This window comes from Siphateles boraxobius, unplaced genomic scaffold (genome assembly GCF_051911475.1).
Source record: "Siphateles boraxobius isolate OS27281-9 unplaced genomic scaffold, OSU_SipBor_1 105, whole genome shotgun sequence".
NCBI classification, from domain to species: domain Eukaryota; kingdom Metazoa; phylum Chordata; class Actinopteri; order Cypriniformes; family Leuciscidae; genus Siphateles; species Siphateles boraxobius.
The window spans coordinates 992,644-1,020,367 of record NW_027508706.1 but is presented as its reverse complement, the minus strand read 5'-3'; the positions used below and the strand labels follow the sequence as shown (position 1 = coordinate 1,020,367).

The following is a 27,724-nucleotide window of genomic DNA, read 5'->3' as shown; positions in this document are numbered from 1 at the left end:
AGCAAATGATCTGAGTTATAGTATCCACTTTTATTTTACAGCGTTATACTAGTACTGTAGGCCAACTAATGCATTATTACCGTCTATTTTTATTTCTCCCAAGAAATATTAAGAAAAATACGATCTTTAAATGAAACATAAACGAGAACTCTATTAAGTCCCGTGAGCTACGAAAGAGCAAGTTCTGAGCGATAAGGTTTTCCTCTGGGAATCATCCGTGAGTGCGGTCACACACTATCATCTCATTTCCATAAGCAGTCATCATTCTGAGTCTCATCTCCTCCGAACGCTGCGGCTTCAAAGCGCCTGTCGTATATTCTTCAGAAAGATAAGTGTTAGATTACGCTTTCTGATGTTATGACAAAAAAAAAGAGAGAGAAACACAAACACACATCCAAAGGATTGCATTTGGGAAAGAGGGGGGATGGAAAATATGGCATTTTGAGTTGATATTTGATATTTCAGACTGCCATCTGTTATCAGTACAAATCAGCATGAGCATTTCAGCGGTCAAATTGCTTTCGATCGCAATCCTCCGCTCACACCCCAGTCTCTCTCTCTCTCTCTCTCTCTCTGTCTCTGTCTCTGTCTCTCACTCTATCTCTCTGTCTCTCTCTCTCTCTCTCTCTCTCTCCCTCTCTCTCTCCTCTCTCTCTCTCTCTCTCTCTCTCTCTCTCTCTCTCTCTCTCTCTCTCTCTCTCTCTCTGTCTCTCTCTCTCTCTCTGTCTCTGTCTCTGTCTCTCACTCTATCTCTCTGTCTCTCTCTCTCTCTCTCTCTCTCTCTCTCTCTCCCTCTCTCTCTCTCTCTCTCTCTCTCTCTCTCTCTCTGTCTCTCTCTCTCTCTCTCTCTCTCTCTCTCTCTCTCTGTCTCTCTCTCTCTCACTCTATCTCTCTGTCTCTCTCTCTCTCTCTCTCTCTCTCTCTCCCTCTCTCTCTCTCTCTCTCTCTCTCTCTCTCTCTCTCTGTCTCTCTCTCTCTCTCTCTCTCTCTCTCTCTCTCTCTCTGTCTCTCTCTCTCTCTGTCTCTCACTCTATCTCTCTGTCTCTCAATTCAATTCAATTCAATTCAATTGGGCTTTATTGGCATGACTGTGTAAAATAGCACAATATTGCCAAAGCAATAGTAATATATAGACATATATGTAGATACATTAAAAGTGAACAATAAAAAAAATAATAATAATAATAATAAAACATTTCAATATTATGCATAAATATATCACAATAAATAAAATAACAAAAATATATACAATAACAAAAATAAGTACAGAGAGCAGTTTAATGGGAAGAGGGTTCAGCCCTTCTCCCTCATATGATGGCAGGAAGACACATACTGCGCTGCCAGCTGAATACACTCTTCTTTCTCTCCCAAAATATAAGACAGTTTGTTTATGAGGCTCTCTTGTTGGAATTGAGGTATAATCTGTGCTATTTGTGTAAAATAAGCGTCCCTGATGTTTTTATACTTGCTGCACCCGGTGAGGAAGTGCAGCTCGTCCTCTACGACTCCATCAGTGCAGTGTGAACACAGTCTGAGCTCTCTCTCTTTCTCTCTCTCTCTCTCTCTCTCACTCTCTCTCTCTCTCTCTCTCTCTCTCTCTCTCTCTCTCTCTCTCTCTCTCTCTCTCTCTCTCTCTCTCTCTCTCACTCTCTCTCTCTCTCTCTCTCTCTCTCTCACTCTCTCTCTCTCTCTCTCTCTCTCTCTCTCTCTCTCTCTCTCTCTCTCTCTCTCTCTCTCTCTCCATCAGTGCAGTGTGAACACAGTCTGAGCTCTCTCTCTCTCTCACTCTCTCTCTCTCTCTCTCTCTCTCTCTCTCTCTCTCTCTCTCTCTCTCTCTCCATCAGTGCAGTGTGAACACAGTCTGAGCTCTCTCTCTCTCCAGCTCTGCTTGTGTCGGCCCGTCTCCACACACAGACTGTGGTCACTAATGCGATACTTTGTCAGGAGCTTTCTCTGACCATAGTTACTGATATCAGTCAGGTATGGTGCCAATTTATAATCGGACTTTATTTTGTGGAAATATTGTAATTTATTTAATTGTGTGACCTTTATCTGCCAATCGTGTATGTATTCTTCTTTGGTTATTTTCCCTATTTCTTTTACTTTTGAGTGTCTAAATTGAATTGATGAATTGAGTTGGTGTTTTTCCACTAAATATCGCATGGGGTCACTCTCTGTGTGTCCTGCCCTGTATCTGAGAGCGCAGTGATGGTAGCTCTCTGTCTGCGCATCTGATAGATGAAACCAGAACTTTACGGCTCTCTTCTGGATTTCGGAGAGGAGAAATCTCTCTCTCTCACTCTCTCTCTCTTTAAACCCTCACTGCTTTCATGTTCCATATATATATTCATGTCCATATTCAAGTTTTAAATTAGCGTTCTATTTAAAATTATTAAGTCATGATTTACAAAGTCACTGTTCTATTTAAAAGCAGTAAATTATGATTTAGTTTTAAGTCATTGTTCTATTATGATTTTACATTTTAAATCAGTGTTCTATTTAGAATTAATAAATCGTGATATACAGTTTTAAATCAGTGTTTTTTTAAGAAGTCAGTGTACTCTTTACAAGTATAGCCTAATAAATGATGATTCAAAGTTTTAAATCAGTGTTCGCTTTAGAATGATCATGATGTAGACTTTTTAAATCACAAGCTGATTATATTGTTGATCTGTCTACAGTTTTCCGGGCTTTACCTGCTGTCCTTCTTCATCATCGTTCTGGGACTGGTCTTCTACTTCTCGTCCTCCACGTACGTGGCACAGGATCCTCGCGTTTATAAACAGTTCCGCAACGCGGGAAACGCTATCACAGACACGCCCACTGTGGGGTCGCTGGAGCCTTCAGTGACCTATACGAGCCTGGGTCAGGAAATAGAGGAGGAGCCTCGTATACGAGTAGCCTGAAGGGGGCGTGGTCTCTCAAACCCAATCATCCACGGCCCGGCCCGGCAGTCTGTAGAAAAGTGAATGGTAACGATCACTGAATGATGTAATAAACCACGTAGCAAATGAGTACACTGTGATCATGAACTGTTAATAGATAGCAGTGACTTCTGTACATCTGAGTTATCAGATCCATCATGTATAGATGATTTCACCTCATTGCCTCTTTCCCCGCGGCAAATTAAGTGTTTAGAAGGATTCGTGCTGACTGTTTTGTCCAAATGCTCACTTGTGAATGTTTTACTTTCTTATACAAGCACAAAGGGTTCATTGTATCTGAAAGTTTGACAAGGTTCGTCTCACTGCAGTTTCATGAATATTTTATGTTTTAAATGATCTATCTGACGACGTCTCTGGAAAACTGCATTCTGAGTTATAAAATGCTGATTTGAGCCAGTGCCTTGCCATGTAATATTACATTTAGCCAATGAGAAATCATGATTTCTAAAAACAGCAGCGTCATCAGTATTGGACATCATGTCATGATTGCATATTGTATTATCTGCTCAAAATTATAAATATTTCCATCTACAAAAAGGGTTAAAAAAAAAGAGTGATTTTCCACCCTTTAAATATTATACTGTATTCATTTTTTATATTTGTCATCATATTGTTTATTTTGTTTTAATTCTGCCAAGAAAGGGTACATTCATTTGTATTAAATATTAAAGTATGTGTAATAGCAATTGATTGTAAACTTGTAAACTATTTTACTGCACTTGACTTTGTTTTATAAGCAGTTCATTCTTTAATTATCATCTTATTTGGATACAATCCAATACAAATACATGTGTAAAGTTTTTTTTGTCATTTAAATATCGGAAATTCTTAATGTGTTTGACTTGCTTAAAATAAAGTATATTTGTCTTAAACTCAAAAAACGTGAATGTGCCATGACTGGGAAAATGTTTTTAAGATTGCAAAACAATGGCACATCACATCATAATCAAACTTTTACTTAAAAGGGATAGTTCACCCAAAAATGACAAAATGGTATGAACTACAATTTCTCCTTCAATTAAATATTTGTGAAGACCCTGACGATCTGATGAAATATTAACCTATTGAATCTTTCTGTTTACAAAAAGACAAACTCATAATAAAACTGGTTGCACTATTTTCAATCAGTCCCCATTTACATTATGTGCAATAGGCAACTGATTAAAAACGTTTTGGGCTATTTATTTATTTATTTGATTAGCTCACCAACCAAATAAAAGATACTAAATATAGTACAAAGCTATAAAAAACATAAATAATTTCTACAACGGGAAATATAGACAGACAGTAATACTTTATTGACCCCATGGGGAACCTTACTGTATAACAGCCACATCAGAAGTAAAATGCACAAAGATTCAACTCTAACACAGAAATAACAATTACAAGACAGACCGCAGAATGAATTAGCATCACAAAAACACCGCAAATACGAAACGCGTGTTTTGTCATTGTTGCCTTATGAATATTTATTACGTAACGTTTCAAGGCGGCCTACCCGATTGGCTTGGCGAATGAAAACGCTTGCTGTGTGAATGTTAATGAGATTAAGCAGGAATGTTGGCGTGACCTCATTTATATTCATGAGCGACCTCTTCGAGATTCAGCATCACCCCATGACCTCTCTCAGGTGGTTTCTTCCTAACCTTTAACACCTGAGAGGTGTGTGCAAGCCGGGCGGTGACACCGGCACAGGTATGGCAGACCTTAGCACGACCTGGGAGTGTGAGTTGCTGGAGCAGTTCTCCTGTCTGACTGCCGCCACGGACGAAGAGCTCCATCTCAATGCCTCAGATATTACCTCGGAAAGCAGCGACAACACAACGGGCTTATTGCATTTAAGTGATGAAGTTCTCCTGGTTATATTGAGGAACTTGGACCCAGTGTCGCTGCTGAGGCTCGGCAGCACGTGCAGTTTATTGTTCCGAGTTTGTTCGTGCAACTCTCTGTGGACCACACACTTCCAGGTACAATTTGCATGGATATTGATTTTGATTTATCACAGGAAGTCAATTTTTTTTGTTTAAATTAATCAATTTACCCTTTAAGTATGGTAGGCTACTAGTGACGAATCGTCAGTGTGTTTATATAAGCGATAATTGAATCATGCATCCAACATTCGAGTCAACAGTGGTTTGAATACATTATATCACGTTCTAATATTATAAACGTGTGTCGTTTAAATGAAATTCGGACTTTAATTTAATTGATATTTACTCTCTGATACTCTGGCTATGTATTTTTATGTTTATAAATGTTATACTGATTATTTGTAACTTATGATTTGTCTCAATTCTCTATCTATTGGCTGATGTAGGCTATATTTATTTCTTTTTTTATTCTTTATGAAAGCGTGAACTGTAACTAAATGATTTTTGTAGTACAAGTTCAATTTCTTTTTTCGGCAAATCGTAACAAATGTCATCTGCAATAAAAAATAAAATAATTATAATAATAAAAAAAAAACATTCGCCAAGTTGTCATCATGTGACCTACCAGCGTCAGTTCGTTGTGGTTGTGTCGATTCACTGCCATTCATAATCCTCTCCTGTGGCCTCATGGGATAGTAAAGTGTCTGTCGTCTGCACACTTCAGAATCTCTCCGGAGGAAGTTGGTCATCCAGGTGCGTCTTGCCTACAATCTTTTTTATTAGTACTGTGAATTCGGACATGCTGCTTTTGTTGTTTTTCGCCTACTATCTATTAGGGATGTTTGCGATTTCATTCGCATCCATTATCTCCGAATTCACAGTGCTCATAAAAGAGTAGGCAAAAAGTACCCGGATGAGCTACTACTTGAAGTGTGTGCATGCAGTGGTTACTTCACTATCCCATGATTTATGAATGGCAGTGAAGCATGCAGCTGACTCTGACAGGTCACTTGATAAAGACAACGTGGCAAATGTGATGAAAATAAGCACTTCATTAATACATAATAGAGAAAGCTGGCAAAAAATGCTTTCACTTAGGTTTGTCCCAGTGTTTATCCTTGATAATTGTTCAATTATTAATAAAGCTCCAAATGCCCCACAGCTTTGAGATTAGAAGAAACAACTTGTTTTCTCTTTTAGTTGTAAAGGAATAGTTCACCCAGATATCTCAAGACATTCATACTACACACACTCATACTTTATAGAACATACATTTTTAGTGGCTGTGAAGTAAGTAGGGCCTACTATAAAACGAATACTCATAGAGTATGCATTTTCGGACGCAGCCACTTTCACATACTGTTTTTGGAAGTATGCAATTTTGTGATTTAGCCCATGACTAAGTTAGGCAAGTTACAGAGAAAACAAGAAACTGTTATAATAAGAATTTTAGCACTTCATGCTGTGAAGGAAAATAACACGCATGCCTCTAGTTTCTGTCAGGTGATCCATGCAAGAGCTGGTGGTCTGATTCTTTCATTCACCTCACGAACAAACAACGTGACTCATTCACGGTGCATTCGTTCAATCACTTCAACCAGCAAAATGCTTTCACACTTGAATGATATTTGCTCATTCTATAGTCAGTATTCAAAGGCAGGGAAGACTTGTGTAAGAAAACGAAAAATACAGTCGGTTCATGGATGTGAATGAGTCATTCGGTTAAAAGAATTGATCACTGATTAGAGCACTCTGAATATTTATTGTTTATTAATAAAAATACTAACAAAATGAAGGCTAATTTGAAGTGCCATCTAGACCAAGTATTGCAACCCATACTCAGAATTTGTCCTCAGCATTTAACCCATCCAAGTTAGTACACGCACATCAGGAGCAGTGACACACACACACACACACACACACACACACACACACACACACACACACACACACACACACACACACACACAACAACCTTTAGGGCACAACTACTCCTTTGTGGTCGTCTTTAGTATTTTAATGTTTTTTTTCACAGTACAAATTGGGTCTAAACTATATAGATGCATTTTAAATGGTTATTTATGATTGTATCCATTGCATCTTGTATTTATGAAATCTAATAACTTTATACAAACAATTTTATAACATTTTTGTAGTGTTTTACAACATTTCCCAATTTTCATTACTTCATGAAGTCTGTTTGCAAAGATGTCTCCAATTTTTGACCGTACACTAAAATCCACATTCAGCTTAATGGCAATATTACATACAAGAACATATTTAAATTAATAAATCAGTTTTATTTCCATTACATTATTAATGTAAATTTTGGGGGTTTTCTTATTTATGTTTGTATGTTGATCCGCAGGCTTCGTGAGTGACTCGTGTGCTAATCCTCTCCTACATGTTTCTCCACAGGATTCGTTTGGGGTCAGTCTGTCATATTCCCACGCCAGGTGTCCCGTAACGGCCAAAACCGCCTTCCGCTTGGTCTTTATGTGGCGATCCCTCTTCAGAAACATCCACTGTAACCGTGCGTTTCAGGAGAAGCTCTTCGTGGAGATCCCGCTCGCGCCGCACAAGTACTGGGTCCAGTGGCTCGTGCTGGAGGAAACCGTCCCGTTGCCCTCAGTGAGGCTTCCCTGCAGCGATGTGGAGAGTTTGTGGGGCATCACCACAGATTTGTTCCAGGACAAACTCCAAGGTGGGCATAATCTCAGCTGTCTCCTGAGGTTTCCATGCTTAATTCAAGCTTAACATGCTGATTTGTTTTTCTCTCTTTACCAGAGAAAACTGAAGATTGTGACGCCCTCAAATTTGAATGGAGGGAGCTGTATCATCTTGCACTGAAGCATCATGGTAGTGTGTCACTGGTCTTCCAGCACGTTCTCAGCCAACATCAAAACAAGGGTGAGATATTTGCATCCCATTTAATGAAACGTGAAAACATAATTATGTAACGAGTCGGAAAAGTAACATTTTGTCGACCAATATCCTTGTCTAGGTTTTTTTTTTTAAGTGGGGTGCTAAGGTGCCAGTGGAAATGTTCAGAGAAAGATCTATAAAAATAAATGGTAGATAAATTAAACGGATGAATAAATAAAAAAAATGTATACAAGTAAATTAGTAAATAAATGCATCTATCAGTATAGTATTGAGTAGGAAAAAATAAAATGTTGTAATTTAATGAACTAAATATTTTCCAAATAATATTTTGATTTGATTCATGTTTTTGATTGATTATCAAACTGTATTTTGAATATGCAAATACAGAAAGAAAAAGAGAAAATGATAATGGTAAACAAAAACAAAAAAAACGGTTGTAATAGTTTTTCAAAGTATAAATCGTCTTTATACAATAAACTACAGTAGTCAACATAAGTGGATCAAAATTATACATGAATTTTGAACAATACTGTTCTTGTCTTAGGACATCTTTGATTAAATGTTTTAAACCACTTCAGATTTTGACTACTGTATATAGATGCTTTTAAGTGGTAATCATTTTACTCAGTGCATGCTTATCTTGTATTTATGAAATATAATAATTTTATCTAAGGTATGTTTGATCATTTTATATATTTATCTTCTATTTGAATCTAGTTTTTCTCAAAAAAAATGATTGAATCGGTGTGAACTCGTTTGTTGATATGCCCTGTCAAATAAACTGATTCAATGAAATGAATTTAAAGGTTTAAATCAGAGATGCTCCCTTTTAGGGAACAGCTTGTGATTGGATGTAAAAACCTGTCTACTTGCATGGTCTTCAGGACACTTAATGGACAAATAAAAAGTGCAATAACCAATGTTGCTCAAGTATATTGGCATTAATATAGCTGAAGAAAAATATAGTATAATATGCAAAATATCCCCTTATCTTAATACTCTAGTTGACTGGATCCACTCCAGCACTCAAGTTTCCGCAGTGCATTTAGCAAATTGATGGTTGGCTCATGATGGCACCTATGCTGTATTGTCATCTTACTCAAAATAACATGAGGGTTTCTGGGTACTGTCGTTGACCTTTTATGTTTCCTCTCTCCTACTAAAAGTAATGGGATTTCTGAAGAAAGATGAAGTAATCTAATTTTTTTGCACTGGTGGATCACTTCAAACTGCAGTTATGGAGCCTTGATCGGAGAGTAGGAGTGTGCCACTGAGTGATGTTCCTGGTAAAGGACTGACTCATAGTTCACCCTCACCTGCTATTTCCTGTCTCTTTTAACACACTAGTATATGAAAGGCCCTGTTCTAGGCTATAGCTGTGAGCTTTGAACTGGTTGTGGTGCATCCTGGTCAGTGTCGATCTAAAGGTCTTTCAAACTTCCTCCAGTAGGTTTTTGAGTTCCTTCTGTAAAGTTACAGAAAGGTGTAATTGTACAGACTTTATAATAATATAATCATTTTTCAGTGGGGATTTCTTTAAGACTGCAAGGGAAGCTCGGCTTCCACTATAATGTTGAAAAATTAATGGTCAAATATGTACTATTGTGTTAACCTTTTATTGACTAAAAATGCATTAGAACACGATCATCATATAGCAGATCGGCTGACTCGATTTCCTTCTCATTCATTCCCAGAGTCACAGTGCATTTCCCTGTTGTAGCCGAGCGTCCGGTGAATGCAGTGGCGCTGCTTTAATCAGTTTTTTTCACTGCTTCATAACTAGACTGTGATGATTGGAGGGTCTGTTGTGAATGGAGGAGTGGGCGGGGCTGGACTGCGGGCTTCTGCGTGATGATTGGAGGGTCTGTTGTGAATGGAGGAGTGGGCGGGGCTGGACTGCGGGCTTCTGCGTGATGATTGGAGGGTCTGTTGTGAATGGAGGAGTGGGCGTGGCTGGACTCCGGGCTTCTGCGTGATGATTGGACGGTCTGTTGTGAATGGAGGAGTGGGCGGGGCTGGACTCCAGGCTTCTGCGTGATGATTGGAGGGTCTGTTGTGAATGGAGGAGTGGGTGGGGCTGGACTCCAGGCTTCTGCGTGATGATTGGAGGGTCTGTTGTGAATGGAGGAGTGGGCGGGGCTGGACTGCGGGCTTCTGCGTGATGATTGGAGGGTCTGTTGTGAATGGAGGAGTGGGCGGGGCTGGACTGCGGGCTTCTGCGTGATGATTGGAGGGTCTGTTGTGAATGGAGGAGTGGGCGTGGCTGGACTCCGGGCTTCTGCGTGATGATTGGAGGGTCTGTTGTGAATGGAGGAGTGGGCGTGGCTGGACTCCGGGCTTCTGCGTGATGATTGGAGGGTCTGTCGAAAGACTGCATCTCCTTTTGATTGACAGCGATTCTGTACTATAAAAAGTCGATAACGCTGAAGATATTTGAGCTCAGTCCCATCGCGGATTTTGCAAGTGTAGTCGAAAGACAAACTGCTGCAACCTATTTCTTGGTATTCGCTTGGCGAAATTGCTAACCAATTTTCATCATAAATTTCACAATTATACACCACATTCCTTTTTTCAGTTTAACCTAATTCCCACATTTCCTCCGAGTTTAATAATTTTTTTTAGATTGTTTGTTCATTCATTAATACAGCTTCCCCTCTTTGACAGACCAGCAGCCGCCACTGATGTATAGATATGCATTCATAAGTGTTTCTGCTTAACTAGCTTTATAATTGGCACTACTGTTGTCATTGACACCCATATCTTGTACTGGTTTTAGAGCATGCAGAGCTGGAGTCCATGTACCATCAATACGTCCAGTGTAGGTTCCAGTGGCTCTTCACATACTGGTTGTTTCGTCAGCCGACTCCGTACAACAAGCAGCTGCGCTCCATCTTCCTGCAGTGGAAGAAGCACAGCAAGAGAAAGGTGTCCACCTGGGGCGAGACGCTGTGTGACGTGCGGTACCTGGCCTCCCTGCACCCCATCACCAAAGACTACTGGAGAGGCCGATTGGCCCGGGGAAATGAGAGCCTGGGTGAGTTACTTGGTTAATATTTTATTTATATATATATATATATATATTATTTTTACTACTACTGTGTTGACACTTTATTTCTTTAATAGCATATATTTTGTGCATTTCATTTATGTTCTTGTGTATAGATTTATTTAATAGCATGTATTTATTATAGCTTTTGTATTCATACAGTGAATTTTATTGTTTTTGTTTATAATTTAATAGCATATTTATTATTTTTTGTATATAGATTTAACAACGCAAAGCTTTATTTCCATCTAGTGGTGTTTATAGATTCAATAAAGTATTTATTATTGTTTATATTTATTTATTAGCATGTATCTATTAATGGCTTAATTTAATAGAATATATTTAATTATTTATAGCTTTATTTAATTATTTATAGCTTTATTTAATAACATGACACACATACATGCATATACACGCGCACACACACACACACACACACACATATACACACACACACACGGTGGTCAAATGGCCTTTTTTTTCAATGAAATGAATGTACTATATTTGAGATCGATAATGCTTTTTTAATTTAATATTTTAAGGGGATTTTATGATGGTAAATTATATTTATGCATTAGTTATAATCCATTTATTCACTTTCCAACTTAAACTGTCATAAAACTTGAATGCTTTTGAGCACAAACTTAAGTTTGGTCTCTTTTAAAAGACGCGTGGCAGTTCATTGCTAAAGTGAGAAGTTTTAAAAAGTATACTTTGTCCACTTTTCATAAAATTATGGAATTGCAAGTTTATTACATTTTTATATGAAATGTATATTTTCCAGAACATGTTTTACTCTAAAACTGTGATAGTCAAAGTCATACATCTAAACAAGTTATTTCAAATTTGATGATGTCTTAAAAAAAAAAAAGCTTTCAGTAAGATTTTATTTGGGCGCAGTACCGAACGCTTCCATGAGATTAAATTTATTCAATGCGACACAAGGAGCACAGGTGACTTTTTATTTTTATTTTTTTTAATCTTTTTTTTTTTTGGACCATTTACCTTTTTGAATCAGGTCTATAATTTTTACATAGCAAGCTTTGTACCATTTTTGAAGTAAATTGTAAAAAAAAAAAAACATCTTTTTTTCGGTCAAAAATGCCTGAAGAACGCCAGAGGGTTAAATAAATGAAAGCCAGTCATGTGTAAAATAGTTTTCCTACCTCAGTAATGGCATATATTGGTGAACCTCTGGTGGAGAAATGGCTAGATCTTTAAACCTTTGAGGAGTGAAGCGACCTGCTGTTTTTGCTCATGTTTTCTGTTCTCAGTCGGTCTCATCTCTCTCTCGTCTGTAGATCAAATGTTACTGCTCCAGTCTCTTGAATATCATCTCATGTTCTGACTGTACTTGTTTGTTTCCATCAGGGATTCAGACTGTTGGAAACTACTTCTCCATGTGTAAGTCTCTCATGGCCTGGATCTTGGGCCGTGACTGGGGTCGACTGAAGCGAAGAAAGGTACTTCTATAGAACACATGCAGGAAGATGAACAATATATATTTTTCTTTGACATGAAGTCCTCTCTCCCTGGCGTGCATTGAGGTTTGAATACATTTGACAGGCTGTCTTTCCAGGGACTAACTTTGCTTCACACATGATTGTCCCCGTTCTATTCCACCTGATATCTCTCTTCCCCATCTTAAAAATGGCAAATTAGTTCCTCAGAGGACGTGATCTTAAATATTCCAGCAGTGCTCATCCTCTGCATTTCATTAGCCAGTGAGAATGATTTCACAGGTCACGGCGTGAGCAGACGCTCTATCTAATGGCTGCCTAAATGGATTATAGAGTCAAGTACATTGCATACAAATTCTCCCAGTATTATACACTGGTTTATAACACGTGACCATTCAAGGACATGGAAATGATCAGATAGGCTTTAAATGTAAATTTTATTTTTACCAACAGAGGTTAACTGCAGATTATCATGGTACATACAAAATGTCTATGCAAGTCTTATTTTAATTTATTTACTTTTTTGTTGTGCTTTATGAATATGCAGATGTAGGCTTGTTTGTTCCCTTATGCATGGAGTTGTTCGGGAGCAAGGTCAGTGAATGTTGCACCTGTCATCGGCAGGTTTATGAAGACACTCTGGAGGGAGTATATCTTCTGCTGAGGCGGGACATGCAGGAGACGCTCATCGAGCACGAGCACTTCTGGCAGGTGGCCAAAGTCCAGATGACCCGTGTGTGTGCGCTGGAGAAGACGGCCGCAAATTATGTCAACTGGAAAATGATTGAGACGCTCCCCTACTACAAGTCAGTCCTGCTTGAGTCCGCGCTTATGCGGTTCACTCGCCTTCTCTTCACAATACAGAGTTAGAATCGCAATGTTTATAGGGAAGGACTCATGGGAATGTTTTTTTTTTTGTGCCTTATACTGACATCAGGTATTTCCTTGAATCCTATTCTATTTGTTTTGATGTTTAGACTAATAAAAAAAAAATTCAATGAAGAAAATAAAATAAGCTAACTTTTTTTCAATGGATATAATTTGTAAGAATACAATATTTTAAAAAATATTTATACATGAAAGTTTGCTTTAACTAAAATAAATGTTAGCTTATTTAATTTAAAATAAACTTAATTTTATTATGAAATATAAATTATAAAACTATTTTTAATTGAATAAGTAACTTGTGTTAGCTTTTTATTTTAGATCAAGTTTATTTTTAATCTAAATACAGTTTAAATGAAAGTTTGCTTTAACTAAAATAAATGTTAGCTTGTTTTATTTAAACTGTATTTACATTAAAAATAAACTTGATCTAAAATAAAAAGCTAAGGCAAGTTTCTTATTCAATTAAAAATAGTTTTATAATTCTATAATTTATATTTCATAATAAAATTAAGTAACTTGTGTTAGCTTTTTATTTTAGATCAAGTTTATTTTTAATCTAAATACAGTTTAAATGAAAGTTTGCTTTAACTAAAATAAATGTTAGCTTGTTTTATTTAAACTGTATTTAGATTAAAAATAAACTTGATCTAAAATAAAAAGCTAACGCAAGTTTCTTATTCAATTAAAAATAGTTTTATAATTCTATAATTTATATTTCATAATAAAATTAAGTTTATTTAAAATTAAAATAAGCTAACTTAAGCCATTTACGCAACACTGTTTTCAACTAAAATCAGAACTTTTAATTAGTTTTGGCCGTTCATTTACACGACATCTGCGTTTGGGGGCTTAATTACAAACTTTTGAAGGAAGATTAATAACCATGCCATTATATGGTTTCTACGTCTCTGTACGCTACAAAAAATGTGAATTTGTTGAAACCGATGTAATGCGCATGTGTTTTCCGTGGACCGTATATGGGCACACAGTGTTTCTTTACAAAGTGACATCATTTTTAGTCGCTTTTGCGGATCCATGTGAACGGGTTGTTTTAACAGCATTGTCGTCTGTTAGCAGAACTTCAATGCAAATGAAAAACATTTTTGTTCTTAGTACATCGTTCCCATCGATCACTCTAGGCCGAGGGGTACTTACTGACTTTGTTTTTCTTTCTGTCTTTCTTTTTATAATTTTTAAAGGGAAATTTGTTTTGGGCAATACAGGTAAAAGCTGCATAACAAGATACTCACATCAATACCATAACAATCACACAATTGTGTCCTTTGCACCAGTTTAACAACCTTGTAGCCAGAGGAACAAAAGAGTTTTTATAGCGATTGTATCTAAACCTTGGGGTACGAAAACGCCGACCAGATGGAAGTGGTTCGAATTCTGGATCAAACGCATGAGAAGGGTCCAAAGTCATTTTCCTCGCCTGTTTAAAAATAATTGTTAAATATAGACTGAATATTGGGGTAAACCCCCAGACAAACCACTTTCATTGCTGTACGCACCAAACGGTTCAGCTGAGATCTAAGAGTAATTGTCAAATTACCGAACCAGGCCGCTAAACCATACAGTAAGATGGACTCAAAACAGGCACGATAAAACCTCAACATGACCATCTGAGAAACTCCTTCGACACAGATTATCCACATGCACCCCCCATGAAAGTAGGCAAGTTCGGTCCTAGAGAGCCGCTGTCCTGCAGAGTTTGGCTCCAACACAAAAAAAATCCTCACCTGCCTATAGCCTTACGCCGGGCGTACACCAAAGGATTTTCACAGTCCCAGACTAAAGACCGGCAGTCTTTAGGAATCTTACTGGAGTCTCGGCGCGCTCCCGTCGTCTCGATCGTTAAATGTGAGGTGATAATCTGCAGTCGGCGACCCGATTTATGCCAGTCTTTCATATCAAACATGTTTGATATTATCGCAAGTCTTTAGTCTGAGACTGTAAGATTATCAGCTCACATCTAAAGACTTGGGTTCACAGTTTTTAAAGTCTTTTCAAAAGTCTTTAGGTTTACAGAAAGCATAAGTAATCCTGAATCATACATTGATTAGCTTGTTCAGGTGTGTTTGATTAGGGTTGGTACTAAACTCTGCAGGACAGCGGCTCTCTAGGACCGAACTTGCCTATATACCCCTGCTCTAGGCTGTAGAGTGTCGCTGTCACTCAGATTGCCGTTTCCACTAAAAACGAGTGTTGAAAGCGTTGAGCTTTACCAGTGGCTGGCTTTCAGACTGGGCTTTGAAGCTTCGAGTGCGCTGGGAGGAGATGCGGCTTCAGAAAAAGATCCTGCAGTGACTTATGGGCTGTCAGTCCATGACATCTTTGAAGTGTATTGCGACTGATCTCACAAACTCAGTCCGATCTCCCAGCATTAGAGGAAACCGAGAACAGTGTTGTGAAGAGTTGAGTGGGATCTGTTCGTGTTGAGTGGTAAAGCGCTCACTTGAAGAAAAGAGATGACTGAATGTTATGGTGCTTTTTAGCCATGCAGTGATACTGATCCTGGCTGATTAAATATTTTCATGCCATGACGCTTAAACTTTTTTTTAAAGAAAATTATTTATTTTCATTTTTTACATTTGAGTTTTGTGCAAATAAAATGTTCTAGTTTTGTAGTGCACTTCTCGGCTATCTAATCTCTCCATCTAATTGGTCATTAGCATTCAAAACCATCAGTGCTGGTTTTAAATATAACTAATAATCCACATTTAAAGAAGTGTATGTTTGAATTTATGTGCAGCAAACTGAGTTTTCTTAAGCGTTTTTCATCCGGGCTGTTTTATTTGAAGCTGAAACACTCGAGATTTCCTTCTGTGTAATGACTGTGAAGATGAACGCCTCGTTGTTCAGAAGTGCTTGGAAAAATTACTTTCCCCCCAAAAGCTTTTACATTTGTTTTTGGTTTTTAATTCTCTTTGTGGCATATTAATAAAGGTTGTCTTATTCCCCAACCTAATGAAAAAACAAATTATTAGACTTGTCTATTGCCTTGTGTAGTCTCTTTCGTAATGGTTTTCCAGCTCATGCATGTAATGTATATCTTTTTTTCAGGCTGTATCTGGTGTCTGGTAATTCCGTGTACCTGGATCATGTGCAAGGTTTCTTGCGTAGAAAGAGGATAATCCGGGATTGGATTTACCTGGAGGAGAACGTCTGGGCGAGACAGTTGCTTCCTGAATCGCTCTACACACTGCTGGAATTTGACACCAAGATATCTCAAGGTGGGTTCAACCGAGCTAAAACGACCCTTTCCGTTTAAAACACTGGCTGGGGGCCTCAAACTACCAAGGGGGCCTCAAGATGACTTAATTATTTAAAAATAAGACAAAGCAAGCATTAAAATGGGCTAAAACGGCTAAAAATCAAGATTATATATATATATATATATATATATATATATATGTGTATGTATGTATGTATGTATGGGTGGGCCTTCAAATATTGTTGTAGAGATGACGATGGGGTCTTTGAGATCCACTGATCTGAATGTCTACAGGGCAACTGGAGCTAGAGCTGCACGATTAATCTTTAAAAGATCTTGATCTTGATTCAAACACCCACATGATCTTATTCCTAAATGCCAACGTTTCTTCCATGTCTATTAAACCTTGCACCGACAAAATTACACCGGAACATTAAAATATGAGTTTGCGCTGCTGGTGACCCAGAGAAAGCAGTTCTGTATAGGTATGAAACTGTCTTTTCAACCACACAGTACTTCTGTGATCATTTGAATTAGGGCTGGACCATATGGCCAAATTTTATATCGTGATATATTTCTTAATTTCGGTCGGTACGATATAATTCCGATATCGATATGAACAATATAAAAGCCTCAGAAAAACTGGCAAGAACGCCCACGACAGATGTCTGTACATACAATCTTCTGAAAAATGAATTGGCCAAGTCTATGAAACTTGCTGGAGTCTTTCGGTACTGCACCATAACAAACTACATGAACCAATGAAATAACCCATCATAACAATAATATTCTCTTCGCAACACCTGCTACTAATAGACTATGGAAGCATTTGGGTAGCAATATTCAATTTGAAATGTAATATGCAATATGTAAAATTGGCAATGCATTTCTGTTTTTAAATTTACATTTGTGCAACGTTTGGTGCAAAATTAAAATTCAATTATATAGTTTACATTTGCCATTTCATACACTAGTTTTAATATAAAGCGTTAAAATGTGTATTCAATGTAAGTAAGTTGCAAAAATTTAAATGTATTCGATGCGTTGATAATTTTGCTATAGTTTTTGCTTGAAAATGTTATTTTTCTTAATTGCTTTTACACTCACAGTTAAGACACTTGCGATTTGCATTTTTATTAAATGTCCCACAATGAATGTAGCAAAATTCAATGTGCAAATTGAAAATGCATCCCGAGCCGATCACGCCCCCTCCCGGCCTGTCAATCACTGCGCGAAGTTTCGATTTCTTAGATATTAAAATCATGTATTGGTCATTCAGAGGTCGCTCCGCATCCCCACATGCTCCAAATTCACACACAAAAGTCTTGTTTGTTTGTGCCGGTTAAAGTGTTTGTGCTGCTTCTATCAGGTGGAACTGCTTCAGATGCTGGACAGGTTTGATGTGTTCCCGCTGCGAGTCGGCACAACTCTCCGCCACATTTAGCAGCGTGCTGAAACCTGAAGTTTTGAGATCTCAGCCGAAACACCACTGAATTAGTCTTTACTCTCTTATCAACTATTTTGTCTGCTTTCTCGTCACTTGTGGAAGCTCGTTAAAGGTGCAATGTGTAAAAATTGAGTATCTATTACCAGAAATGCAATATGACATCCATAACTATGTTTTCAGTGGTGTATAAAGAACTTACTTAATAAACTGTAATGTTTTAATTAGCTTAGAATGAGACATTTATATCTACATAACCGCGGGTCCCCCCTATATGGAGGTCGACATATTGTGACGTCATGTTTCTAGCCGAACGCGAACACACAGCGCTACAGAGCGCGTTTCCTCACTACCTTGAAAGAGAAGCAGCATAAAGCGCGAAGCTAGCCATAAACACCGTGAGTAGTGACTTTTCCCTTGTCAGTGGTGTAAAATATGTAGTTGGATTGTTTCATGTAACTTGGTTCTTCTCCCTCGCTGTGTTATGGCTTTGCTCTGTGGGGATAAATGTGCTGGTTACGTTTGTGAAACAGCTGATTAGTACTCTTGTCATTGACCGTAAAACAGTAACGTTACAGGAATCACCAAGCCGTCGATCGCGGTCGACAAGTCGATCTTGGAAGCATTTTAAGTCGATCGCGAAGAGTTTTCAAAATCAGAGAAAAAAAGCCTGTTGTGTGTAGTAAATGGTGTCCAGGGGATGCGGAGGCGCGCGCTGTTACAATCATGCCATTTGTGCCGCGCGCACCTTTGGGCTCATGCGGACGCGTCGAGTTTAAACAAGGCTTTACGCTTTAACCAGCTCAGCCACAGTAACAGCTCATATTTAGCCAGCTAAACTTTTACTACCCTGTTCGAAAAAATATATAGTTGCGTAGTTTCATGTTGTTCTTCTCCCTCGCTGTATTATGGGTTTGCTATGTGGGGGGGGAAATGTGCTTGTTACGTTTGTGAGACAATATATAATATAATAATAGTAATCAGCTGATTAAGACCCTTGATCCTCATCTGACTATGGCTTTGTAAACTTTATCCATGGTGTGGTTTATAATGGACTGTGGTACAGAAACAGTGACAATGTTACACACTCTTGGTTTACTCTGGCTATTCTCTGCTGTCTCAGACGACGATATGTTTGTCCAGTTTCAGCCACCGTAGCTTCTTCGAAAGGGAGGAGTGAGCAGTGGGCTGAGCCCTTAGTGCAACTCGCAGCCGAACCGCTAGATGTCTCTAAAAATCACACACTGCACCTTAAGTCACATTTGTATTGCGGTCGGGGGCGCTCATTCTGTTGCTGAAACTTGCCGCGTTGGAGATCCGCTGCTCCTGCTGAGCGCTGGCTGCGTGTCTGTGGTGTACGTCATCACGAAAGTAGCCGATTGTGTTCTGCTCTTTCTGACGGCTGCGTGCCTAACGTCAGTCAGTGACAAATGCTGTATATCGAAAATGTGTTTCAAAATCATATCACGGTTATCGAGAAAAAAAAATATCGCCATATATATTGATATTGAATTATTGTCCAGGCCTAATTTGAATATTTGTAACACCAGAAGTAACGTTACTGAGATAAAAGTGTATAGTTCGGATATAAACCCTGTCTATGGAAGTCATCAAAATGGAGTAAATCACCTTTTGAAAGTAACTTGGCGCTTCAAATAAAGATTGTATCAATTACATTGTTACACCTGTAGGTGGCGACATGTGACCGTTTCTGAAAGAATCTCTTTAATGATTCAATGGCAAAAACATTTAACACTGATTCATCCAGCAATGAATCAAGTCAAGTATTTGAGTACTTTTACTTTGTCGTCTGTTCAGAATCGTGATCTATTTGAAACAAAATTTGTGATTCTCAAATTATCCATAATTGTGCAGCTCTAACTGAAGTATCCCCCATTTTAAATGACTAAGCCTGGTCGATGCTTTTGGGTCTCGTCTTTGCTGCCCGTAGTGTATTTATTTATTTTTGTTCCTCGTCTCTACTTCACATTATCTGGCGCAGTCTCTCAACGCTGCTCGCCAACTTGGTTCAGCAGATTAGAAGCGTTGTTAATCCTCAGTCCTCTGAGCGGGCGAGACCACACAAAGTTCATGACATTTTCATTTGCAGGATCTTTTGTTTCAAAGCATCTTCTAGGAATGTCTTGTGTAAGTGCCCGTTTAGTACTTCTCAAATATAAGGATAAGCTTCTCTGTATGATTAGTAAATACTGTAATCATACAAGCCCTAAATGCAGTTATGAGGGTTGGATTAACTGTGCTTCAATGAAATCAGTGCACCATGAAATTAATTGGTTTTTTTTTCTGTAATGTGGCAGTATTTTTATTTTATTTTAATAAATGATTTATCGTGTTTTAAAAAAAGAAATTAATTCATGTGCCCTCCTAATTTAATCAAAATGACTTGCATCGACTTCTGACGCATTTACTGGCAGGACGGGGCAACCTGTCACTCACATGACATCACAGCAATAGCAAACCACAACCGTCCAATCAATTCCCCATAGACACACTCAAGTCCCGCCTACTTTTTTCTTTTCTTTTTCTCGATCTGTTTCACTCAGATGTACGTCACAATAGGGAAGAAAAGACTATCACAACTTCCACTTCATGCTGACTTTTAACAAATGTTTTGTAGTTTTACTTTACTTTCACTTGTATTGTCTTATTGTTAAATGAAATGGATTAAAAACAAATTAACTCTTGTACATTATTGTATAAACCTTGATTTTTTTTTTTTTAAAACGCCACATTTGATTTGACAAGAATACTTCCTGAATGAACATCAAGCACTGGTGACGTTTGCCATTGACAGATTTGCTGGTCGGTGTAATAGTGGACCCATAGTAAGCGTCAGTGTGCGTTAATTCCCTCTTCCTGTCTGAGAGCGATCCATCAGCGCTGTGACGAACGAATGCTTTGAGATTTGATTAGGATTTATGAGGGAGCCGTTCCCATAAGGCATGATGCTCAATTTATTTGCAGGCTCAGACTCAAGGCAATTTTTCTTGTATACCATCTTAAAAATAGCTGATACAGATTCTTCTTCGTCCATTCAGATGTGTCGGACTCGAGATTTTTGCAGTCTAATCTTCAGTGAGGTGTGAGATGCATTAAGGTTTGTTTGTAGAGCTCGAGATAAGTGGATGTCTACAATGGCTATTTTCGATATACGTCAACCTTGGCCAATTTAATGAAAGGAAATGAGACTTGCACAATTTTAAATCGACTGAATTGTTAAAACATAAACCAACAACTTTGTCAATGCATAATGCTTAACAACATTAGTAGCACTTTATTTTAGTCATTTTCTCGCATGTACATACTATCTAACCTACCCCTAAAACTTAACCATGTAGTTACTGTACCTAATATAAAGTAAGTACACTGCAAGTGCACACTGTAAAAGTGTAACTATAAAAAAATTATGTATATATTTTTTTATGGTTGCACTTTTACAGTGTGTGCACTTACAGTATATGTGTGTGTATGTGTGTGTATATATATATATAATAGTACAGACTAAAATAAAGTGGTACCATTATTTTTTTTCTAATATGTACTTATAGTAATTACAATAACTGGTTAATAACCCTGAACCTAACCATAACCCATGTAGTTAACTGATTACCCAGTACTTTCTAACGCGTGTACACGTACTGTAAAATAAAGTGCAACCAAGTTTCTTTAAAAATATATACTGTATATAAAACAAATAAATCTTTTACCTAATTCCTTAAATAGAATTGTCATTTAATGTTTTTTTTTTTTGCACATTTACCATCAAATAGTACTGTGTACATCAGCCTGTCGTATCTGGATTGGCCACTCAAGTGTTTGGTTGATGTCCATCAGCCTCTCCTAAGCTGTGTGTGTGTGTGTGTGTGTGTGTGTGTTTGAACAGAGAGTTTGCACGGAGACTCGGTGGCGTCCCAGCTGAGTCGACTCGTGTGGCTGTACCTGAACTCGGGTCAGGAGCTGTATCTGGAGGCGCTGAAGGGAATGGTTCTGCAGTGCGCTCAGCTCTGTGTCCGTCATCTCGACACGCTTCAAGCGTAGACCGCGTACAGACCAAACATTTTAACTTTTTTTTAACTCACTTTATAACATGGCTACTCTGAGAAGATTGTATTTTTAATATTTTTTTTTGAAGTATGACTTCATGCTTTAGTGCACAAACCCATTCATTCTCAATTTATGTCTGAGTAAATGTAGTGCACATGCACCGTTAGTAGTTTTTATTGTATTGGTTTTAGCATTCCTAATGATCACTAGTCGTCTTTCGAGATGCTTTTTAATGTAACTATCATGTGAATTTTTACTTGTTAATCTTGTCATGATAGACTGCTGGTTAGTTTGCTGACCTTGACTCAAGGTTGCTGACTTATTAAAAGCGCCTTTTCACCACACACTTCAAAGTCTGATGGGTTTTTTATATTAACAAAAGGAAGAAAAAAACCCAAAACAAAGTACAGTGCATATAGTTTTGAAAAATGTCTAGTTGGAAAACAGCCTTGCTGTGTGTCAAATTAAGTGAACTGCAGTGACATTTTATATCTTAATAAGCCCCCCCCCCCCCCCCCAGTCCCAACACCTGAAATATGCGCTTTCCCTTATAAATTTGTTTAAAAATGCACTTACTGTACTGTGGCTTTTTCAATAGTTGAGGTGTCCACTTCCCTTTAATAATGTTAATTTGCATCAGTGGTTTCCAGTCCTAAAACTAACACTTAAACTAGTGTTTAATACAATTAAGTTGGTATGAGCCACGCAGTCGTTCAATAATAAATAACACAAAGTGAGCATACGGTTACGGAAACAATGACCATGATGAATAACATGAACTTACTAAAACACATAGACACTGATCCTGATGATTAGAATAAACATCTTACCCAGCATGCAAATCCTAAACCAGCTAACACATGACGTTCCAGATACGTTTTTTTTAATTTGGTGCTTCACTTTTATTTGTATGTTTGTAATTGATAGTGATCTACAGCATGTGCCTCTGAGAACAGTATAATGTCTGACAGGAAAGTTTACTTTACCAAGATAAGAGACTTTTTATTTTGTAACCAGTTGTGAAAAGAATGTTAGAATGAGACTGGCATATATTCGATCTTATCTGACCGCAGATACTGAATCAGGAGAGTGCGTTTTCCTCAGACACACTTTAAACTGTTGAGTCGTTCACACACATCTTTGCTTCGACTGCACGATCCACATTTTCTCCGTACACTTATTGTTAGCAAAAACAAACCAACCAATGTAGAAAAATACTTTATTTAACATTTGTACAAATGAAAAGCATTTTACAAAATGGAAAAATAGTTAATACTTTTGAGGAAACAAGTTACATAAATAGACCTTTGGCTTTTGTAAAATCTAGCTGGAAAATGAAAAGCTTATGATTTAAAAGTCTGATGTGAAGTTCAGACACTGTTGAGCCAACCAGTGGCGTTCAGTGCACAGCGAGTCGGTCATGTCAATCAATGCACATCGCTTTCATATACTCATATATACACTATTCAGCATGCTATCAGATATCACACTGTCCTGTAATGCACAATGAAGAGCACTACATACATTCTCCATCAGGTTATTAACATCTCTTTGCCTGAGAATAAATATGCATTGCTTGTGAATATGGCTTTGCTCGCCTGCACCTTTATGAAATAAAGTCTCTGCCAGTTCTGGAAAATCCCCTTCGATTACTGTCGTTCAGCTGCATAGATTCTAAAAGGCACAGAACAATATTAAATATCTGCAGAAATGTGTAATAAATGCTGGTTAATGTGAGGTTGCATAGCACAGTATACTTGTAATATTTAGCTAGTGAATTCCTTTACATAAAAAGAAAGCTAATTCTAACGCTATGCACATGCACAAGATATTATGAGCACATTATGACAAAACCTCCATTTGAAATTCTAAACATGCTTAATATACGTTTAAATACGAGATTAGTCACAATACATGAGCAGTAAATTGACATTTGTACTGTAAATATTTCAAACATTCATCACCTTGATGCAAATACATGTGCAGAGGTTGACATGACCGCATCTCTGGACTTTATATTATCAACTATAAAAAAAAATTCAGCTTGGGGTGAAAATGAACTTAAAGAGTCAAATCTCAGAACCACAACGAATGAAAGAAAACTCTAAAAATACCTGAGTGAACAAGTTTTTGCATTGATTTCATCCATATTCCTAATTGTAACAGACTATATGTATTATCTGGAGTATATCAACTGTCAGGAGGTCACAGGAAGTGCTTCATCCGCGGAACATTCTGTTTCCTGTCTCTCAACATGTGCAACTTGTTCTGAACTGAACTGTGCCGCAGCGTTAAAAAAGCAGCTCATATTTTATGCTAATTAAAAAGTTAAACGGTGTCCTGAATAGATTAACCTGGATTCCTTTGCTGTCTTTTATTTTTAAACTAAACATTTACGCTAGTTTTTATGGAAGCGCAGATGTTCTTCAGATGAGATGTGGGATCCTGAACGTCGACCTGCGACCTGTAGGAGGATGACCAGCGTCTTTGGGTAAAAATGACTGACTTCATGAAGTTTGGAGGTACAGGAACAGGAACACAAGGCACTTTAGGACACCACTTGCTCTACTTTCCCTCGAAGACGACTGACAGGACCGGCAAGTCCTCCAACAGTCTCAATAAATATATGAAAAACACATTCATTCAAACTCCTTGAAGATTCAACGTCCACAAGAAAACACAAAAATAACAATCGTCTTGTAAAGACATCCTTGTAAACTGGTTTCACAGCTTGGTCCAACATTTAGTAGTCGAAGACTTGTTGTTTTCTCTCAGGATGACTTTATTCTCCCTTTACAAGCAGTGTGTGGAGCTGACGCGTGCGTGGAGCTGACGCGTGTGTGGAGCTGACGCGTGCGTGGAGCTGACGCGTGCGTGGAGCTGACGCGTGTGTGGAGCTGACGCGTGTGTAGAGTCGCGTCACTGCGTCACACAGTTCTCCCCCATGTCCTGCGCGTACCGGTCCGAGATGACCGTCCGCAGCTCGTCGATGTCTTTCCTCAGCTGACACACCTCCGTCAGCTTGACCCGCAGACCGTCCTCCATCAGCGAATTCTCGGTCTCCTTCGCCGAGCCGCCCATAGCTGGGAAAACACATCGGGAATATTCATTCGATTGGCTGAAACTCTTTTTATGTGGGTACTTTATTTGGAGCTACATTAGAAATGATACAATATCATCTGACTGTGTATTTATTCTTAATTATAATATTATTTTAAATGACACATGTTTCACATATTACAGAAGCTAAATGAGTCTTATTAGCTTACCATAGCACTAACAGTTAATAAAAGCACTTTTGACTAGCAAGAGCAAGATTTTGTGATAACTTGCACTTCTGTTCAAAAAAACTTCAGTTTTTTTTTGAAAGTCGTCATGCTCACCAACGCTGATTAAAAAACTATAATATACATTTTTTCAGATTCTATTAAAGATTTCTGTTTTAATGTATTTTCACATGTAATTTATTCCTGTGATCAAAGCCGATTTTCAGCATCATTACTCCAGTCTTCAGTGTCACATGATCCTTCAGGAATCACTATAATATGATGATTTGATGATCAACAAACATTTATTATCATCAATATTGAGAACACTTGTGCTGCTTCATATTTTTTTGGAAACTTTCGTACATTTGATGAACAGAAAGAACATTTATCTTTTGTAAGATGTCTTTACTGACCCTTCTGATCAAGTTAATGCAGTTTTGCTGAATAAAAGTATTAATTTCTAGTATTAAAAAAAAACACTGACCCTAAACTTTAAAAACATTAATAATTTAATAACTCTTTAGCAAATAGCATTTTTTCATACTGTGCAATATAATGTTGTGATGCACTTTTAGCATTCAAAACGATTCATTGAGCTTTATTTTAAATTTTAAATATTGAATTTAAAAAAGAAGCAAGAATATGAAATTAAAATTAAAAATGCTTAAAGTGACTAGAGATGCACTGAATTTGAATACCTTAATATCTAATTTAAAGTCAAACGGATTTGTGCTCTATTTTTAATTTTAAATATTGAATTTAGATTATGAAACATTAGTAGCACTTCATTTTAGTAATTTTCTCGCATGTACATACTATGTACTATAATAACTAGGTGCTAACCTACCATAAAGAGTATGAAATTAAAATTAAAAATGCTAAAAGTGACTAGAGATGCACAAAACTTTAATACCTCAATATCTAATTTAAAGTCAATAATAATAATACAAATAAATGTAAAATATGTAAGAGTTAGATATGTTCTGAATAAGTCTTTACATTTGATGCCGAGGAGCAGGGCCAGATTGGGCTCTTTGCCTTGAGCTCTCTGTGTAAGGACACTGCAGAGGCCCTTCAGATCCAGCAGACACAGGGACATCTCCTTCATCAGGGGCCCGGCCTCATTCAGACACGGCCCCGGGGTCTCCTCGTCTGCCCGCCTTCCACTCTGTGGACATAAAACACAAAGGCTTTACACACTCGTCCCTGTGTCACACACAGCGGAATCAGGACAGAGCCTTTAAAGGGACTTTCACTCGTCACAATCGCTTTGAGAGAATCGTTATTTTCACCCTGAATGCTATTACTCACACGAAGAAGTGTTATTTCAGCATTTTACGCTCGTCCTCTGTAGTGTGGGAAGAACTTTCAGAGTTTTGGACCGTAAGGTTGATGATTAAGCTTAACGATTGTGTGAGTCCTGATACAGATTACCAGCCGAACACATTCTTACTTCTCAGAGCACAAGAAACAAATCACAAGCAACTGTTTGTGTAAACTAGCCAAATCATGGAAGAGTGAGAGGGGGAATCTCTGGCATTTACACAGCGGGACAATCGCAAGAAACGATGCCGATAACTATTGGGGACGGAGGGATAAATCTGCTCATCATGAGGAACTCATCTAACCTGAAGAGAAATGTGCATTCTACATTAGGACCAGTGCTATTTATAGAGATACTATTACAGTTTTTATTCATATTTTGAATTAGGTTTTATGTTCATATTCTCAATTTTCATTTTAATCTTAGTTAAAGGTTTAGTTATTTTAGTGGTTTTGTTATTTTACTTTTTTTTTTATATATCTATTTAGTTAATTTTAATTTCAGTTTTACTTTTTTTAATACCGTACCTCACAGAACATCCTATACAAGTCAATGGGGTTGGACAAAAACTACGATAAAACCTGTTGGAAAGCATCTTTTGCAGCGATTTTTTGTGTGAGCATATCAGTGAACACCCCAGACCACTCGGTGAGTTCCACGTCTTTGTAAACTAAAGTTTAATGTGTTTATATGAATGATTGTTCCAGTGCCCCTATGAAACCATTGTATAGGTGGGGGGGTGCTAACACAAAAACCTAAAATTCTCGGGACAGCAGCATGTGTACAAATTTTAATCTTATCCCTTCGATTTCATCAGAAACGATCTTAAAACAGGGCTTTACTTGTAAAACGCCGAACTTCCCCTTTAACATTGAAATCACTCGCGCCAGGCGCTCTATTCGCGTCTGGTGTGAACGCACCATTAGAGTCGCTTTGAGGCTGGTTTGGAGTGCCGTACCTGCTGAAGAGTTGTGGAGAGCGTTTCCAGTTCCTCCTCGCGCTCCAAGAGCTGTTTGCGGAGTTCCTGCGTGATCGCCCTCTCCCTCTGCAACCTCTTTTCCAGGGCCTGAAAGAGGACGAATGACAGCGGGTTATGATGTGCGTTCTAAACAAGTTCTACACTATTCAACATGAGCTTCAACATGCAAGACGCCGTCACATCATCCTGCCAAGAATAAGAGATAACAATGCAAACCAGGATTATTATCATAAAGCTTCCAGAACAAAAGGTAGAAAATGACATCTTACCGACATCTCCAGCGTGAGCTTGTCAATTTGCTCCTTATGACTGTCGATCAACTGAAACAAA

The 27,724-nt window shown here is 37.9% G+C and overlaps 2 protein-coding genes across 4 annotated transcripts in view; one reads left to right on the top strand and one right to left on the bottom strand.

The window, feature by feature from the left end:
- Positions 1–4,594: 4,594 nt before the first annotated feature.
- Positions 4,595–22,168, top strand: LOC143755196 (uncharacterized). 2 transcript variants are annotated; one of them, XM_077247094.1, is made up of 8 exons: positions 4,595–4,912; positions 7,235–7,520; positions 7,604–7,726; positions 10,479–10,736; positions 12,120–12,211; positions 12,803–13,014; positions 16,163–16,332; positions 21,662–22,168. In XM_077247094.1, exons 1-8 carry the CDS (start codon positions 4,643–4,645, stop codon positions 21,814–21,816), a joined length of 1,566 nt encoding a protein of 521 aa, XP_077103209.1. In that variant the 5' UTR covers positions 4,595–4,642; the 3' UTR covers positions 21,817–22,168. The 2 variants fall into 2 exon arrangements, with proteins under 2 accessions (XP_077103209.1, XP_077103210.1); XM_077247095.1 differs by having other exon boundaries at positions 4,597–4,912; positions 12,833–13,014.
- An 859-nt stretch (positions 22,169–23,027) lies between these two features.
- Positions 23,028–27,724, bottom strand: part of cep85l (centrosomal protein 85L) — a 98,087-nt gene continuing 93,390 nt past the window's right edge. For both annotated transcript variants that reach the window (XM_077247086.1, XM_077247085.1), the window contains exons 10-13: positions 27,664–27,714; positions 27,374–27,481; positions 26,091–26,259; positions 23,028–24,905 (exon numbers count right to left, since the gene is read on the bottom strand). In XM_077247086.1, coding sequence (XP_077103201.1) covers positions 24,742–24,905; positions 26,091–26,259; positions 27,374–27,481; positions 27,664–27,714 — 492 coding nt within the window. In that variant the 3' untranslated portion in view covers positions 23,028–24,741. The remainder of the gene's footprint in view (positions 24,906–26,090; positions 26,260–27,373; positions 27,482–27,663; positions 27,715–27,724) is intronic.

Coding starts and splice junctions, on each gene's coding strand:
- LOC143755196 (XM_077247094.1), top strand. CDS start 4,643: ATGGCAGACCTTAGCACGACCTGGGAGTGTGAGTTGCTGGAGCAGTTC. Junction 10,737..12,119: donor CCGGGGAAATGAGAGCCTGG/GTGAGTTACTTG, acceptor TGTTTCCATCAG/GGATTCAGACTGTTGGAAAC. Junction 13,015..16,162: donor GAGACGCTCCCCTACTACAA/GTCAGTCCTGCT, acceptor TCTTTTTTTCAG/GCTGTATCTGGTGTCTGGTA.